This window comes from Eptatretus burgeri, chromosome 16, assembly GCF_056783735.1.
Source record: "Eptatretus burgeri isolate ZD-2024b chromosome 16, Ebu_testis_v1, whole genome shotgun sequence".
Lineage (NCBI taxonomy): Eukaryota > Metazoa > Chordata > Myxini > Myxiniformes > Myxinidae > Eptatretus > Eptatretus burgeri.
The window spans coordinates 22,796,748-22,814,355 of NC_140976.1; the positions used below are offsets into that span (position 1 = coordinate 22,796,748).

The 17,608-nt window shown below is 42.5% G+C and overlaps 1 protein-coding gene across 6 annotated transcripts in view; it reads right to left on the reverse strand.

Moving 5' to 3' along the window:
- The window catches only part of LOC147010706 (dystrophin-like), a 1,018,488-nt gene that overhangs the window by 5,089 nt on the left and 995,791 nt on the right, over positions 1-17,608 (reverse strand). For all 6 annotated transcript variants that reach the window (XM_085859617.1, XM_085859614.1, XM_085859615.1 and 3 more), the window contains 6 exons: positions 15,904-16,015; positions 14,375-14,511; positions 14,157-14,189; positions 12,682-12,747; positions 12,273-12,335; positions 11,558-11,716 (listed from right to left, as the gene is read on the reverse strand). In XM_085859617.1, the coding sequence (XP_085715743.1) occupies positions 11,558-11,716; positions 12,273-12,335; positions 12,682-12,747; positions 14,157-14,189; positions 14,375-14,511; positions 15,904-16,015 (570 nt within the window). The remainder of the gene's footprint in view (positions 1-11,557; positions 11,717-12,272; positions 12,336-12,681; positions 12,748-14,156; positions 14,190-14,374; positions 14,512-15,903; positions 16,016-17,608) is intronic.

Here is a 17,608-nt window from a genome sequence, read left to right on the forward strand (position 1 = left end):
ATATATATATATATATATATATATATATATATATATATATATATATATATATATATATATATATATATAACGACCTCCGATAATCTGTAAACTCTCTTTTTGTAAATGTCTCCACTGTGACGTGCGTCGTACAATACCCCCATCCTACTGAGTGTGCAGACAGCAGTTGCATCACTTTCTGCTGATCTGGAATTGATTAGATGTTGGTCTAATCAATGGGTCAATCCTGGTAAATGTCCCAGTCTCAATGTCAAGCGAACCCACCTATCTGGAGGCCTCAATGCCCATAGTCAGCCACTGGAATATGCTGCATCTCAAACTTCTCAGCCTCACCATCACCCATGACTTCGATTTGGTTGAGCATATATCAAAGCTGGACTTCAAAGCCACTGCAAGGTGGCATCATGTGTTGTTTCAACTCATTCCTTGAAAAATCACAACTACTCAGCCTACCCAAACAAAGTTTTTGTCGATAGTTCAATGGAGTACTGCCCTCCCCGATGAACTGGTGCTCTTGCATCAAATCTCACTCTCTTGAATTCCGTGAAATCTAAAAGCACAACATTATCGGAATCTCTTGCAATGAAGCTGAAGCACAGGGTCTGTTACAAGGGTGACCTGGTCTGTAGGGAAAAATGCGGGACAATCGTCTCGTGTCAAGCAGGCTGCCGGAGGCTCCAATGGCCATTGTGCGGTTGTAGGCCTCATTGTGAATGTACTTGTTGTGGGAAGTGTACTTTTGTATATTCATTTCCTTTAAATTGTAGGATTTTGAATATATTTTTTTATATTGCCAAGATCTGTACCAATAAATGTTGTAAAATAAAAAATGAAATGTAAATTGCAAAAGCACAACATTATTGTTACCTCTCGCACCGAAGGTTGACAGAGGTTATCATTTCACCCCGTTTGCTTGTTTTCGAACAAACAAAATCGAAGATTTTTCAAGTATATTGGTCAGTCGATTTTGTTGTGCTGTCTGTCTGTCTGTCTGTCTGTCTGTCTGTCTGTCTGTCTGTCTGTCTGTCTGTCAATTGCCTATGGGTCACTATTCCAAACCGATCATCATGAAACTTTACCAAGTTGTAGAAGTAGTCTCAACTGAGAAGCCTATTGATTTTGAGGTCAAAGGTCATCTTGAGGTCAAATTTTGAAAATCGTCTTTTTTTTAATCATATTGACTTGAAAGTTGAACAGGATTTGCATTGTGCATTACTGAATTTAGAAACCAACTATTTGAGGTCAAAAGGTCAAAGGTCAACTCAAGGTCAAATTTCTTAAATCATCAATTTTTATCTGAAAAAGTCAATTTACATCCAATTGACTTGAAAATTAAACAGCAATTGCATAGTACATTACTGAATTGGGAAACCAACTATTTTTGAGATAAAAAGGTCAACGATCAATTCAAGGGCAAACATCAAAATTATCAATTTTCAACTGAAAAATCCTCAATTTACACCCTATTAACTTGAAAGTTGGATAGGATTTGCATAGTCCATCAATTAATTGGGAAAGGATTTAATTGAGGTCAAAGGTCAACTCAAGGTCAAACTTCTAAAATAATCAATTTCAATCTTAAAAATAATCAATTTTCATCTGACTGACCAGAGATTTTTTTTCTTTTCTTTTTGTATACCTTGTCGAGGCTCGTGTGAGAGCTAACACACAACACACAGCAAGGGGGGCATGAGTGGGAAGGACAAAACAGTAGGGAACAGAGACATTAAGAGATCTGTGGAAGGGAGAAGGATGGGGCGGGGAACATGGGTAATACAAGATGGACATTACAGGGACTTTCAGGAAGGAAAGCAGGGAATTTGAAGGAGGTGGGCTTGGGTGGATTATCGGGGGTTGAAAAGATCGAGGATTTGGATGGGGGATGATAAGAGGTGGTGGTGAACAGCTGTTTAGAAGGCCTGGAGGGAAGAATGGGATTGAATGGAGTGAGGGAGTTTATTCCAAAGGTGGGAAAAAAGAGGAATGAAAGAGTGAAGGTGAGCAGTGATTCGTGATGTTGGTAGTTTTCCAGAAAGGGGGTTGTTGGCGGACCTTGAGCGCCCTGCGGAAATGTGGTGGGGACAAATCACAAACACAGCGGGGGGGGGGGTGAGACAGGAGAGGAGACGGTAGAAGACAGAAAGACCACCGACAAGCCTGCAGTGAGAGAGTGAGAGGCCAAAAGACTCAGCCTCATTGCGGGAGATGCCACTGATCCGAAATGCCTTGGTTTCCACCGCGTGAAGCCGAGAAATGTGGGAGGCAGGAGCACCAGCCCAGAGGGGAGAGCAGTACTCCATCAGGCTGTGGACAAAAGCTTTGTAAGTGGCCAGGAGCTCAGGTGGGCCAAGGAAGGAATTTGCAAGACGGAGGATTCCCAGTCGGCGACTGGCTTTGGAGGCGAGGTTTGAAATGTGGCTTTCCCAGGAAAGGTCATGGCAGATAGTGAGACTAAGAAGCTTGAAAGAAAGGACTTCTTCCAGAGGATTGTTGAGAAAGTGGATGGGGGGGTTTTCTAAACGGTCCTTTCGGAGAGACATAGTGAGAGTGTGGGATTTGTCCGGATTGAAAGACATGTTCAATGTGTTGGACCAGGTTGTGATTTTACCCAGATCTGCAGTGAGCGAAGAAACTGCTGCTTGCCTGTCTGAGGGATGACCGATGGTACGGCAGAGGGTGGAGTCATCAGCGAAGAGATATAGAGGATTTTCCAGAGAGTCGGAGAGACCATTGATGAAAACCAGAAAAAGACATTGGATGAAAATCCTGGATGAAAACCAGGGCCCAGAACACTCCAGCCTGGACAGGAAGAGGGGATGAAAGAACTCCATTTGGGGCACATGTTGACTGCGACAGGAGAGGAAGTCTGCGAGCCATGAGTGGAGATGGCCTTGGATACTATAGGAAGAGAGTTTGGTGAGCAGGGTAGGGTGCCAGACCATGACAAAAGCACGTGATATGTCCAGGGATACGGTTCGGATTTCATGTCTGGCATTGAGAACCTCCATCCATTGTTGGGAGAGCAGAAGCAGCATATCCAGGGTAGAGTGACCTGGTCTGAAACTAAATTGATGATCGGAAATCAAGCCATTGGAGAAGAGGAAGGATTTAATGTCTGAAGCGATGATGGATTCCATAACCTTGCTGATGATTGGGAGAAGGCTGATTGGTCTGTAGTTGCAGGGATCTGTTTTTGCATCTTTTTTATGCAGGGCAGTAATGTTTGCTGATTTCCAAGCAGATGGCAGATGACCTTGAGCAAATGAGAGGGTGAATAGAACAGAGAGAGGGTGAGCAAGAGCAGAAGAGCAGGTTTTTAGGACACGTGGGCTGAAGCAGTCTGGACCGGTTGCAGAATCTGAGTCGAGGTTTGACAGCAAGCTCTCCACCTTGTCAGGAGAAAAGGACACAGAGTCCAGGGACAGTTGGGTGCAACTGGGTAAGGTGGGGAGAGAAAGCGATGGGTTTTGGACACAAGATTTAGCTGCAAACACCGAGTTTAGGCATTCAGCCTTTTCACGTGCGGTATCAGCAGTGCGGCCATTAGAGGTAAGGGAGGGGATGGAGGGGGAACATACACCAGAAAGATTTGATTAAGATTGCCAATTTTAATCTCGATGAAATGGACAATTTGATGGATTCATGGCAACCTTTGGAGAGGGTGGATTTTGCAAGTATCGTGCTCTGCACGACGTATTTTTCTTGTAACTTGGCCAATTTTCTTCTGTTTTTTTTGACAAGTATGTTGATTTTCATATCAGCTCACTGAATACATCCACCAATTATTTTTAAGGTCAGCATATGCCAAAAGGTCCACTGGTCCACATCGGCCAAAGGTCAACAACTTCGGTGCACTTTCTAAAATCTTTAATTTTCATACTATTAACTTCCAATTTGAACAGGATTTGCACATCAGGTCAATTAATTCAACAACCAATTATTTTTAAAGTCAAAAGGTTAATACTTTTTGGTAAGGGTATTAGTCTGCAGGACTAATTTCTAAAATTGATAGATTGGGCCAAAACGATATACCTATGTATGCATATATATGTATGTGTATGTATATGTATATATATATATATATATATATATATATATATATATATATATATATATTATATATATCTCAAAATGTTGTGGACGAGTTACGCCAAAACAAGGTGGACGAGTTGGTTCGGTGACAAGATCAAACAGATCAGATTTTGGTTCAGATCCAGCCCATCAGTTGTTTACAAAATGTAAATTGTTCAGCCTGGCCAGGTATGTGCTCGACCGAGTGCAATTCTACTTTATGTTTTGCCAAGTGTAGCTCAATGAGTGATTTTTCATCACTTGGCAAAAAAAAATTTTCCCCCAAGTTTGTTAATTGCCTCCATTTGTTTGTTTGTTTGTTTGTTTGTTACTTGCAAAATCAAAGATTTTTCAAGTATATTGGTCAGTCGATTTTGTTATTCTGTCTGTCTGTCTGTCTGTCTGTCTGTCTGAATATCTGAATGTCTGGCTGTCTGTTTGTCGCCTACAAGTCACAATTCTATAACAATTCTATATTCATGAAACTTTACCAAATTGTCGAGGTAATCTCAACTGAGAAGTCCATTGATTTTGAGGTCAAAGGTCATCTTGAGGTGAAATTTCTGAAATTTTCATTTTTCATAAGATTGACTTGAAATTTGAACAAGATTTGCATATTGCATCACTGAATTGGGAAACCAACTATTTGAGGTAAAAAATGTCAAAGGTCATCTTAAGGTCAAACTTCCAAAATCATCAACTTTTATTTGAAAAATTGTCAATTTTCATCCAATTGACTTGGAAATTAAACAGCAATTGCATAGTACATTACTGAATTGGGAAACCAACTATTTTTGTCATCAAAAGGTCAAAGGTCAACTCAATGTCAAACTTCTAAAATCATCAATTTTCAACTGAAAAATTATCAAATTACATCCTATTAACTTGAAAGTTGAACAGGATTTGCATAGTCCAATCACTGAATTTGGAAAGCAACTATTTCTGAGGTTAAAAGGTCAAAGGGCAACTCAAGGTCAAACGTCTAAAAATCATAAATTTTCAACTGAAAAATAATCAATTGTCATCCGATTGACCTGAGCTTTGATTAAGATTGTGAATTTTAATCTTAATGAAATGGCAAATTTGATGTATCCATAGCAACCTTTGGAGAGGGGGTGGATTTTGCAAGTCGCGTGCTCAGCACGATGACTTTTTCTTGTTTGTTTGTTGGTTGGTATGTTGGTTTGTTTGTCCGCTCGCCTCCAGGCCAAATCACTTAACCGATCGTTTCAATATTTTCAGAGATTAATAACATCCTCCATGCAATAGTCCCGATTTGAAGTTTCATTAGATTTGGTCGACCAAAAAGGGACACATACGTGACCAATATGGAAATTTGAGCCAAATTTTCTAAAATCCTAAAATTTAATCCGATTCACTTGCAATTTGAACAAGATGTGCACATCAGGTCAATGAATTCAACCACCTATTATTTTGACGCTAACATAGGTCAAAAGGTCAACATAGGCCATTTTTAAATTTCTTCTAAAATTGTTAATTTTCATCTTTTGACTTGAAATTTGAAGACCATTTGCACATAATATCATGGAATTCAACCACCTATTAATTTTGAGATCAACATAAGGTCAAAAGGCCAATTTGGGCCAACTTTTCTAAATCCTCAATTTTCATCCGATTGACTTGAAATTTAAAAAGGATTTACACATCAGGTCACTGAATTCAACCACCTATTATTTTTGAGGTCACCATAGGCCAAAAGGACAACATAGACCAAATTTATTAATCCTCCATTTTAATCCAATTAACTTGAAATTTGAAGAGCATCTGCATATCACGTCATTGAATTCAACCACCTATTAATTTTGAGGTAAACATAGGCCAAAAGGTCAAAATAGATCAAAAGGTTAATTTGGGCCAAATTTTCTAAAATCCTCAATTTTCATCCGATTGACTTGAAATTTGAAGAGCATTTGCATGTCAGGTTACTGGATTCAATTATCTATTAATTTTGAGGTCAATATTGGCCAATAGTTCAACACAGGCTAAATTTCTAAAATTGAGAGATAAGGCCAAAAATTACATACATCATGATAGCTCTAAAAGTTGTGGACAAGTTATGACAAAATTAGGTGGATGATTTGGTGAGGTAACAAAAACAAGCAGTTTAGATTTTGGTTCAAATCCAGCCCAGCAGTGGGATACAAAATACAAACTACTCAGCCTGGCTGACGTATGCACTCTACTGAGTGCCATTGAACTTTGTTCTGTTTTGCCAAGTGTCGCTCTATGAGTGATTTTTCATTTGTTTTTCTGTCTGTTTGTGATCAGGATATCTCAAAAAGCTATAGACTGATTCAGACAAAACTTGGTGGCCAGGTTGGGTGTGTGACAAATACGAATTGATTCGATTTTGGTGAAGATCCAGATCTGGATACTGGAATTAAATTTTTTTTTTTAAATGATTCTTCACCATTCAGAGATAGAACCACAACGATATACAGGAGAGCATGATATTTCAAAACGTTATGGACTGATTTGGATAAAAAATGATGGTCAGGTTGGGTGTGCAACAAGTACGAATTGATTCGATTTTGATTAAGATCAGGACAGGTCAGGTCAGGTAAGGGAGCATGCACCGGAGCAGCGCATCGCTGCGTCCACATTCCGCCAAAACTCCAAGGGTCTCCGTCTGGCCATCCCTCAGGCAGATACCTGGCCCATCCCCATTTCCTTGAAATGCTGATTAACCTGCTGCAACCACGAGGCACTTGGTCGGCCCATTGGCCTCCTGCATTCACGAGACTCCTTTGCTGAGAGAATCTGGTGAGCAGGATCAGAGTCAGGAAAACGAGCCACATGTCCATACAGCCGCAGCTGGCGCTCATGGACTATGCAGGTAACAAATCTCATTTGAGTCCCTCTCAGCAACTGCTCATTGGACACAAAGCCCGACTAGCGATAGCAAAGGATTCTCCGAAGAGACCTCATACCAAAGGAATTAAGTTTCTGTCTCAGATCCCTGGTCAGAGTCCAAGTCTCACATCCGTAGAGCAAGACTGGAAGCACCAAGGACCTGAAGACTTGGACTTCCATCCTCCTGCACAGGTACCAACAGTGCCACACCCCATGATCCAGTCAACCCATGACTCCCCAGGCCCAACCCAGACGTCTGTTGACCTCTGGCTCACAGCCAGCAGAGAGGTGAATATCACTGCTAAGGTAAGTGAATCCCTCCATGACCTCAACATCCTCACCACGAACAGGTACAGACAAGATAGCAGCATCCAATATGTCATTGAAAGCCGGGATCTTATTTTTGACCAAGGAAACCCATAATCCCAACAGCTCTGACTCCTCATTCAGCACCTCGATGGTCCCGAAAAGGATATCCAGTCTCCGCAAAGATGACTGCATCATCTGCGAAATAAATGTCAGAGATCTTGACAAAATTAAATGATGCACCACAGCTTAATCTCTCCGACATCCTCCCCAGAATCCAGTCCAAACAAGCGCTGAAAAGTGAGGGGTCAGTACACAAAACTTACAAACTCCAGTCACAACTGGAAATAAGTCGGAGATGGCATCATCACATCTCACAGCATTCTCAGCACGAGAGTATGCTTCAGTCATCAGATTGATCTGTTTTGGTGGCACCCCATGAAGACCAAGAATCCTCCAGAGGGCATCCCGATTCACTGAATTGAATGCTTTGCAGAGATCAACATTGACTGCAAGTAGTCCCTGACGAAACTCTTGCCTGTGTTCGGTGAGGACCCGAAGAGCATGGATACGGTCAGTCGTTAACCTCTTTTCTGTAAAGCCTGATTGCTCTGGGCACTGGTTGTCAAGCAGATGGTGGCGAACCCAATCAATAATAATCCGGTGAAAGATAATTGCTCGGCAATCAGAGTGGTTTCACCCCTCGGTCGTTGTTGCAGTCCTAGCGATCACCCTTCCCTTTACAGAGAGGGACAACAAGGCACCTCTTCCAGTCAGTTGAGATGATCCCTATGTTCCAGGAAGGCCACAGAACCGCATGCAACGACATTAGTGCATCATTTCCGCCAGCCTTGAGAAGTTCAGTATGTTTGCCACAGATCACAGGAGCTTTCCCCCATATCAACTGGTTCAGCGCAACCTGTGTTTCCAAAAACAAATGTGGGTCACAATTGATTGGAGGGTCAGCAACAGTGATATTAACACCCCTGACATCCAACTCAACAGCTGGTGGATCAGCCTGGTACAGCCGCTCAAAGTAACCGACTCATCGGGCCTTCATTTTGGACTCCTCTTTCAAGAGCCCACCACCCTCTGCGCTAACTGCCGTAGATCGAGGGACGTGCTTGGAGGAACGCCATGAGTAGATTCCCCTGTAAGCAGGATGAGAATCACTTGACCACAGGTGATTCTCTACCCCTCACATATTCCTCACGCATAGGTCTCCTTGTCCACCCTCAGTGCACGTACAGTTTTACGCCTCAACTCCCAGAACAGCTCAACTCTGCCATTAAGCTTGGTCCTGTGACTCTGGTCAATGGTATTCAGTGTCCTTTGAGAGACAAAATTCTTCTTCGCTCTGCGATGAGTTCCAAGACCTCCAGTGGAAACATAAGGATGGTGGTCTTTAAGGCACTCCACACCTCTTCAGGATACCCCAAAGCACTCAGACCCCCCAAATCCCCAATCAGCCTGTTCATAAACTTCTGCACTACCCTCTCATTCTTGAGCTTGCCAACATCCAGCCGAGGCTGGCATGGTACCATTCTCCTGGATTTAAGCTCCATCTTCAGAGTTGCGACAACAAGCCTGTGGTTGATATTGAGGAAATGAGCACTCTGGTAGACCCTGCAGTTCTGGATCATCCTCTAGTGACCATCAACAAGCACATGGTCAGTCTCCTTTCCACTCTGCCAGCATTGGTATACCAAGTCCAGCGATGAGCCTGTGGGCGCTGAAACCATGAACCGGCCACCCTAAGTCCATGACTTCTTGCAAAGTCGGGGAACTTAGTATGATTCTGGTTAACAGTTCCAGCCCCATGGGGACCAACACATGTCTCATAACCATCCCTATCAGTTCCAGTCGATGCATTGAAATCCCCCAAGACTAGAAATGTATCTCGACTAGGGCACTGATCAACCCCAGACTCGAGCGTGGCATAGAATGCGTCCTTCAAGGTGAGATCACTCACCTCAGTCGGAGAATATCCAGAGATCAGAGAAACGACACCCAAGGAGTGACGGATCCTTGGTCTCATAATACGCTTGTTGGCCAGTGTTTCCTCAATTATCATCGGAGTCAGCTTATTGGACACAGCTACAGCAACTCCTTGGGCACAGTAACCATCAGAGCGACCATATCAATATTTACTGTGACCACCCACCATGATCTCGCCACTATGTGGTATCCGAACCTCAGAGAGTGCTGCCATACTGTTGCATCTGGTGGATGACACCTCAGCACCACTCTGCCACACTCCACCGCAATCTGGTCCAGGAAGTTTACCCTGTGCTTTTCCTCCTATCATCAAGGAATGGGGGCCCCCAAGGCTTTGCCTCAATCCCGTCATCCGGTGATCTGCCGTGTGAAGGGCAGCAGCACAGGAGGTACTCCCACGGGGTCTGTTTTCAATTTTCTTTGCGTATGTGGGTTTTGCGGATTGAAGTGTTTTACAGTGGCCGGAGTGCAAATCATGCCACCAACCTAAAAAAAAAAAGTAACCCAACTGCAGGAGGACGTTCGCAGACATAGTTGGGCACTAGAAATGGATGGCCGTTGGCTCACAAGGAGTTCCTCCACCCTTTGACAGGTTTTGTTTTTAATCCCGCTGGGTGTCCATATCCATACACCCTCCTCGCCAGAAAACCTGGTGGGGGAGATGGTTTAGTCACCGACAACCCGACCATGGATCAGGTTGGTACAGGTTTACATGGTACCTGTAGCAAGTCACAGATCTAATCTGGCTTGACCTGACACATATGAAGATTGAGATGAAGATCAGGATGCAAATTTTGGTCCAGGTCAGTAGATCTGGCCTTTCAGGGAGATACAAAACGTAAACCGTTCAGCCTGGTGGAGATATGCATTCTACCGAGTGCCATTCTCGGTGATGCTGTTTTGATGACTGTATTCAAACATCTCCTTTTTCAGACACTTACATCACTCCCATGCGATGAGTCTCGTGATGCCATTGTATTGTTTCCGACTGCTGCTTGGCCTTTTTGACAGCATACTGTTGCCATGATGGAAGCGTACGTGCCTGCGTTGCCTTAAAAAAATAGTTTGTCATGCTTAAAAAACGGGACAAATGGTGTCCTGGGAAGGTATGAAACGACACGGGATGTTTGGGTAATAAACGGGACAATCCCAGAAAATTACAGACACATTGTGAGCTTGTCTGTTAATCTCACATCAGATATCGGTGATTGGCCTCTGTGTTTTTTACTGCCTCTCCTCTAGTCTAGCTCTCGCTACTTTATCATGCCACTGCCACCCCATCTCTTCCAGGACAAGTGTTATTCCATTAATTCCCTGCTCTTTAAACTCCCATAATTCAGGCTTGCCACCCTCCTCTCGTTTCTCTTGTTGATGAACTGCCAGAGTTGTTGTTGTTGATGAACCGGAGGCGGTTTAATTGCACTCTTCCCTCCTTTGCTTCATGCAAGTGCTGAACTACCATATGATGTCACCCCCTCACACTACCCGTCTCCATCGCTACTCGTGATCTTTTCTTTCAACATAACACCCAACCCTTTTACTTGTCGGTTGCTGTGTTTCCTACCCTCCCGTTGTGTCATTCACTTGCTGGTTGTGTTAAACTGTGGCCCCACTATCAGTCGTTACTTTTCTATCTTGTCACCTCACTCTTTCATGAGCTTCGATCTTGTGTTTTGTTTTTAAAGTAAGGGCAGCTCGAGGTTGTTCAGGAGGAAAAACTACACCTGAAAGAAAATGTATGTTTTGCAAGCCTTGAAATCAACAATTGCCCGTCCTTTTCAAGAAGCTGATAGACATTGAATACAAAGCAGATTATTGAAAATGCTTTTCAGTTGTGTTTTATTGAAGTGAAATATAACCTGCAAAGTTAACATGATGGTTCAGAGGTCACGTACCTATCTCTGAGCTGTCATATGGGTTAAATTCCGAAGCAGATTATAAACTATCGGATTGGTGCTTCGCAGGCATGGCAAAGTTTTCTCTCGGACTGATACTAAAGTGGCAGCCTCTGCCAGCATTAATTTCTGGATATTAAATATCTCACTGTGTCTTCTCGCAAAGAGTTGGGCAATTGTCGACAGCATCCGGCCAATTGTCAGGTCTAAAATCCAACCTATACCCAAGAGAGCTCAAAGGTAAGTGTGCTACCCATGCCAATATGCTGGACCTTATTCTGACAGTCTCTTCACCTCTTTGTTAGCCTGTTGGACTTTGCTTGTGAGAGTTATATAAAAAATACTGTAAAACATTTCAGAATTAAAGTTTCTTAAAGATCAAGAGTAGAATATTAAAAAGCTTTGAAAAGTACCTATTCTCTTCCTCCAGATCCCGGAGGATCCGCTCGAGCTCGCTGCGCTCCTGGTTCTCGAGCGAGATGAGGATCTGCGCAGGACTATGTGGCTGGCTTCCTGGGGACTCTCCGCTCAGGCTCTGGCAATAGTGTTGAATTAGAAGATGTTCATCCTCACTGTGAAATGAGAACAGCAAAGATAAATGCTCAATCGAACCCAGTCAACAGTCTCTATAAGGTACTGACTAACTGTGAAAGGAGACATTGTTTGTATTATGATTCGAACAAATACTAATCTTTGATGTAGTTTGAGTACAAGCCCCAAAACTTATCCAGTTATCCGACCAAGACTGACATGTATATTAACTTTTTCCTTAATTAGAAGAAAGGGTTAGTTGCAAGTCTCACAAAAAATTGTAACTGCACAAAAGGCATCCCAGCTCGCTTAGAGGAAAAAAAAGAAAAAAATGCACTCCTTTTAGACACCAACTCATAGAAATATCCACTCTTGGTGTTTTCAGCAGTTTTAGGTTATTGTTGCCGGTAAACATTTAAAACAGAAAACAAAAACGATTGTTTTTTTTCCCCTAATATCTGTGCAATCGACCAAAATATACTGTTCCTTTGTTAAGCTGGTCAGAAGAAGCAGGCTTTGAGTTAAATATCCTAATTACTTTGCGATGGAGAATAAAATGGCAAGTGATAAGCGCCTCTGGGTTCGGCTGAATCTTACAGGCTTTCATTTGGTGAGCTGTCAATCAAGTAGGATCCATTCTTAAACTCCATCTCTGCAAGTCTGGAACAAACACCCCAGGGAAAGGAAGCATGGGAAGGAGCCAACCAGTGGAAATAGAAGTGGGAATTATGGGAGAGAAATATAAAAACGTGAAAACAAATTAAGGAAATGATAAAATATAAGCACATTCAGTGTATATAAAGATTTATATACGTTTAAAAGCTAGAGTTTGATGTCCAGACAAAGAAACGTATTCTTAAGATGACCTGTTGATCTGGTGGATAAGCATTTTGTGTAAAAATAAACTCAAACTGTGTTTAATCAAGTTAAAGAAATGCAATGCAAGGCCTTTGTAGCATGCAGGGTTATGGCCAACGACACCGTTTAGTATGATGCATCTGCTTGCCTGCTGGCCAGGTGTTCAATTCGGGCATGCGTATCCTCATTGGACAGCTGCAATGAAGGTGAAGGCCTGAACACAGGACAAGCCAAGCAGGACCTGTGTTGTTAGCTCAACCAAACACTCCTATGCATGCACACAAGAAAAGTCACTCCCAAGCAAACGACTGGAACGACATAGGACTGCACGGAACTTCCCCCACACACCACTATTAGCAAGATGCGGGGGATTGAATAGCCCACAAACCTGCAATCTTATTCCAAGTCACTCCTTCATAACTTAAAGCAATCAAACAGAGTGAGTCACAAGCGCTCAATCCAACAGGGAATGGATATTCATACAAGTGTACTTTTTTTTTTAACAGGATCCAAGGCTCATAGTGGAGCTGACACACACACACACACACACACACACACACACACACACACACACACACACACACACACACACACACACACACACACACACACACACACACACACACACACACACACGACTGTTAGACGAGACAAACAACCACAGCTTGGGGGAAATGTGGTCACTTCCTGGGGGCAATCTGGCTACCAGTGACATCACAACGATTGTGCCATTTTTTTCATCGCACTCAGTGGGGCATTTCCTAAGAAGGAGTTTCCTCCTCCCCATGGAATCCATCCTACGGGGATTGTCCATGCTCTTAACCTTTTAAATGCTGAATGTCAAGCAAGGAAGCAGCATGTACCATTTTTTAAGTCTTTGGTATGACACGGACAATTTGTGAGGTTTATGAGTCCGAACACCCTCTTGTATGTTTCATAATCCGTAGTTGTTGAAAATACAGAATTTTAGCAACATTTCATGCAAAGCAAATAAGGTTTTAGAAAAAATGAAATGAAAAAAAGCCACAAAGCTTATGCACATCAGGACTCGGAATCTCTGGGATCGTAACACAGAGATGAATACACAAAATTCAGCTTCGCTGAAGATATTTTATTTAAAAATGCAATTTCTACTTAAGTAGTAATTGAACAAATGTTTTGACCGCAGCATCAAATAGCCAAATATTTTGTGGAACTTTGAGCCGTGATGTGCAAGTCCACTTAACGAACATGGATAATGGGTTAATTTGATTATACCATTGGGTTAACCAGGGCTGACTGGGTGGGTTCAACCGTTTTTTCTTACGATCGAGTGGTTTACTAGTTTTATCTTTTACCTCTCGACTGGAGGAAACTTCACTCCGCCCAATCAGCCCAATCACCCCTGTACAGCACAAACAGCCCATAAATCCTCCAAATGAGGTTACAGATATCGGCCGATTGCCAAGAATACTAGTTTTGAGAAGAATACAAAGAGCCGTTAGGGTGAGTGAGAAAGGAGAAATAACGGTTGGAATTGACTATTCATACAAAACGGCATGCATCTGTTCCGACGGAAGAGCACTCGTAGTGCCAGTTGGTTAGCGGTTTGAGGGAAAGCCTGCAGGGTGGTCCTGTACTCACTCATATGGCACCAAACGGATGAGAGTGATAGGACTGCAAAATAAAAATGGAGGCAAAAAAAAAGAAAAAGATTTAACAGTGAAAGCAACAACTTTTTCTGCATTTCCGAAGGCCACATCGTTAGTATAATGTGGAAAAAAATTGTGTTTTCACAAAAGCCTTGGGTTTCAAAACAAACAAAGAAACAGGAATATTCGATGTTGAATTGATGCACATACGTTTCAAGGTCATCTCCTTCCAGAACAGTCTGCACAGGCAAGTAGCCAATCCTGGGGTGCTTGTCAAAGTACTTCTTGGACTTGAACTTGTTCTTTAACACCTTAGCAAAATCCTTGATGTCCTCTCCCGACGTGGTCTAATGGAAAAAGGGGATTTTGAAGGCAGGAAGGTCTTTGCACATAAAAAGCTTTTCTCTGCTAAAAACAGTCAGCAGCTATCTTCAAGATGAATACTCACACAGCTTTTGGGATGGAGAAACTATCACAATTATTAATAAATCGTAATGTGTTATTTTAATGACATGTTTCAGACCAACGAGGTTCCGTGTTGATAGTGAAGAAACGCTAAACACAAGCACAGTACATTGCACAATCCAGTAAAGACTGAGCCAAACGAACAGGCTTTAAACAAAGTTGAATGTCCTGTAATAAATTACATCACCATAGTCATCAAATATAGTGCAAACACAAATTACACAAAGTCACTGTGGATTAGGAAGCATTCTGCTCACACTAAGACAAAAACGAATTTCCAAGCTTGTGGAAACCAAGTGAGTTTTCTGGAGATTTATGATCTCACTATCGGATAAAAATCCAGTTGACTCACTGATGACCTTCTGCCTGCCTTGCCTGGTCGACGCCACACAGTGGTTACCTCTTCATGTGTGCTAATAAACTTTGGATGGGCATAAGAATGCATATTTTCAAAAGGCAGCACCATCAACATTTTCCTTGCTTATCATCACGCGAATGCAGTACCGGTTACAGGTGTGTATCATTTCTGGAGGCGTGGCTATGCTGCTGGTGTAGCCCCACCCCTTCCCTGTATATCAGGGCAATAATTTACAATTTGAGCAGAGTACCAACATACAATGGCTTATTGTCAAAAGGGATCTGTAACGTCCACCAGTGAATGATAGCACAGGTGGAACAGCTGACTTATCGTCCTCTTTAAATAAGGGCGTATCCATTGATGCAGCAGCTTGCCTGCGAAGCACAGATATGACAGGTGGACCTGGGACTCTAACTCAGGCGAGACAGATCAAAGGAATTCACACCACCTCTGCACTCTTGCCATCAACCTATGTCCTTCACTGAATAAGATGAAAAAAAAAAGGAGAATTGGACATCCAGCTTAACGTTCACTTCAAAGGATTTTCAGCAACAGAACGAGAGTTTGTAGTCTAATCACACCTCTTTAGGAAAGCGTATAGCTGCTGTCAGGTGTTTTGTCATTGTTTAATGTCCTTCCTTATCGTTGGTATGATATCAGGACAAACCAGGCATTGATCAGCCTGGATAAAAACCTTACCTCAATTGATGACCAAAAGAGCATTTCCCCACGCAATGTGGAATGCTCTTTTAAAATGGTTAACGTTTACTCACCTTTGAATCCTGCTGAAAACCCCTTTATTTGTTTGTCATCTGTTAAACCAATCACCATTTTGTTACCATTAACCAGTGGCAAGACTTCCTCTCCACATCCTCCAAACTTTCCAAACCGTGAGCAAGTGTTCGGCAGGTCTCACCGGCGTGCAGTACTCCACCATAGGATAATTGAGCCGATGTCCTTTGGCTGTCCTCCCGGAGAAGAAACAGCTCTGGCAAACGTCATGGTTGAAATGTTTCAGGCTCCGGTACCTGCCGATACGAAATAAAATATAATTTTCCAGATCCTCCAACGTGGGCAAAAACTTATCCCCACAGCTCAAGCACCATCTCACATGATCAATTATGTATAATACAATGTTTGATAAAGCATCAATACATAAAAAAGTATGCAGTTAAGAATGACTATTTCAAACAAAAGCTGCAACCCCTCTCCCCCCCACACAAAAAAAAAAGACAAGAAATAGAAAGGTGCACATTTTTCCATGATGCAAAGGTCGAAGTCGAGCAGCAAAAGGTTAGGAATGATGTCTTAAAGTACAGAAGTCTCATCAGCTGCCAATACTGATGATGAATGCAGGCACTGCCATTTAGCATAAAAAATTCTTCCTGACATTTCATTTACTTTCACTTTTACTCTCACAGTTCACTTGTAAAGTACTTTCCACAAGCCTTAATGATCAACGTCAAGAGACTGAACTGAAACGCATCTAAAGTCAATGAAAGGAGGCAGTGCTCAAACCTTTCGGTTATTCTGATTCTGGAAGCTTATCTCACTGTAGTGTCCAAACTTTAATGAATTCAGAAATGATTGCAAAAAACATGTGGTTACCTGCCAATAAATCAGAACCTACAACAGACAACCTATCAGCCAATCGTAGCCCAGAATATAAAATCCTCAACAAAACGGGAAGAGAGCTGACTGTGCTTGCCTTCGAGTTGTCCAAATTAGGTTTGCCACCTTAAAGAAGAAGATTCGACTATCAACTATTATCCTGGTGCTTCCGACGTAGGACGTTGCATCATTCCTTTGAAAGAGTGATGAAGCCACCTGTCCCATTTCTGGTCATACTCATGTTCATGCATGAGGGTCGGTACGAAAGTAATGCCTCTTGTTTTCAGTTCGTAACCAAAGTGATGTAAGAAAACTACGCGAGATCACAATGAAAGGTTTGTATCTCCAGTCCATTTTAAGTTGAGTCGCACTGTGATCAGTCACATGACAACATCACACCACACTTTCAAAATGGCTGTCCAACTCGATGTGCGTACGAAGCAGAGAACAGCTATTGAATTTCTTACTGCGGAAGAGGTTCCTCCAGTGGATATTCATAGGCGTTTAAAGAATGTATGTGTACAGCGACTCTACCGTTAATGTGAGCACTGTTAGACATTGGACAAAGTATTTCCAGAGTGGGGAAACCGATATCAACAGTAACCCTTGAAGTGCTCAACATGCAACCGCAGTGACACCGTATAACAAGAGTCGGATTTGATGTGCTAATTAAAGTGCATTGCAGTTGCCGGGGACGATGTGGAAAAGAATGTTACATTTGTGGGGCAGGGGGGTTAGATATCGTGCCATGGTTCATGTACGAGCAGATAGCCATCTCAATGTATAGGTAGGGAAACGTTAGCTTAAGAATTGTCTTCCTTGCATGTGTGCCACACAGAGGGTGGTGCATGGTAATAAGTAGTTAGGGATTATGGTTAAGGAAGTCATGTGTTAAACCTCCATGTAAACCTCTACTAGGGGCACCGGGAGACTTGGCACGAAAGAGGCGAGGTGTAACTATGAACGCCTCCCAGGGGGCAGAGCTATGAATGCCTCCTGATGGGCGGAGC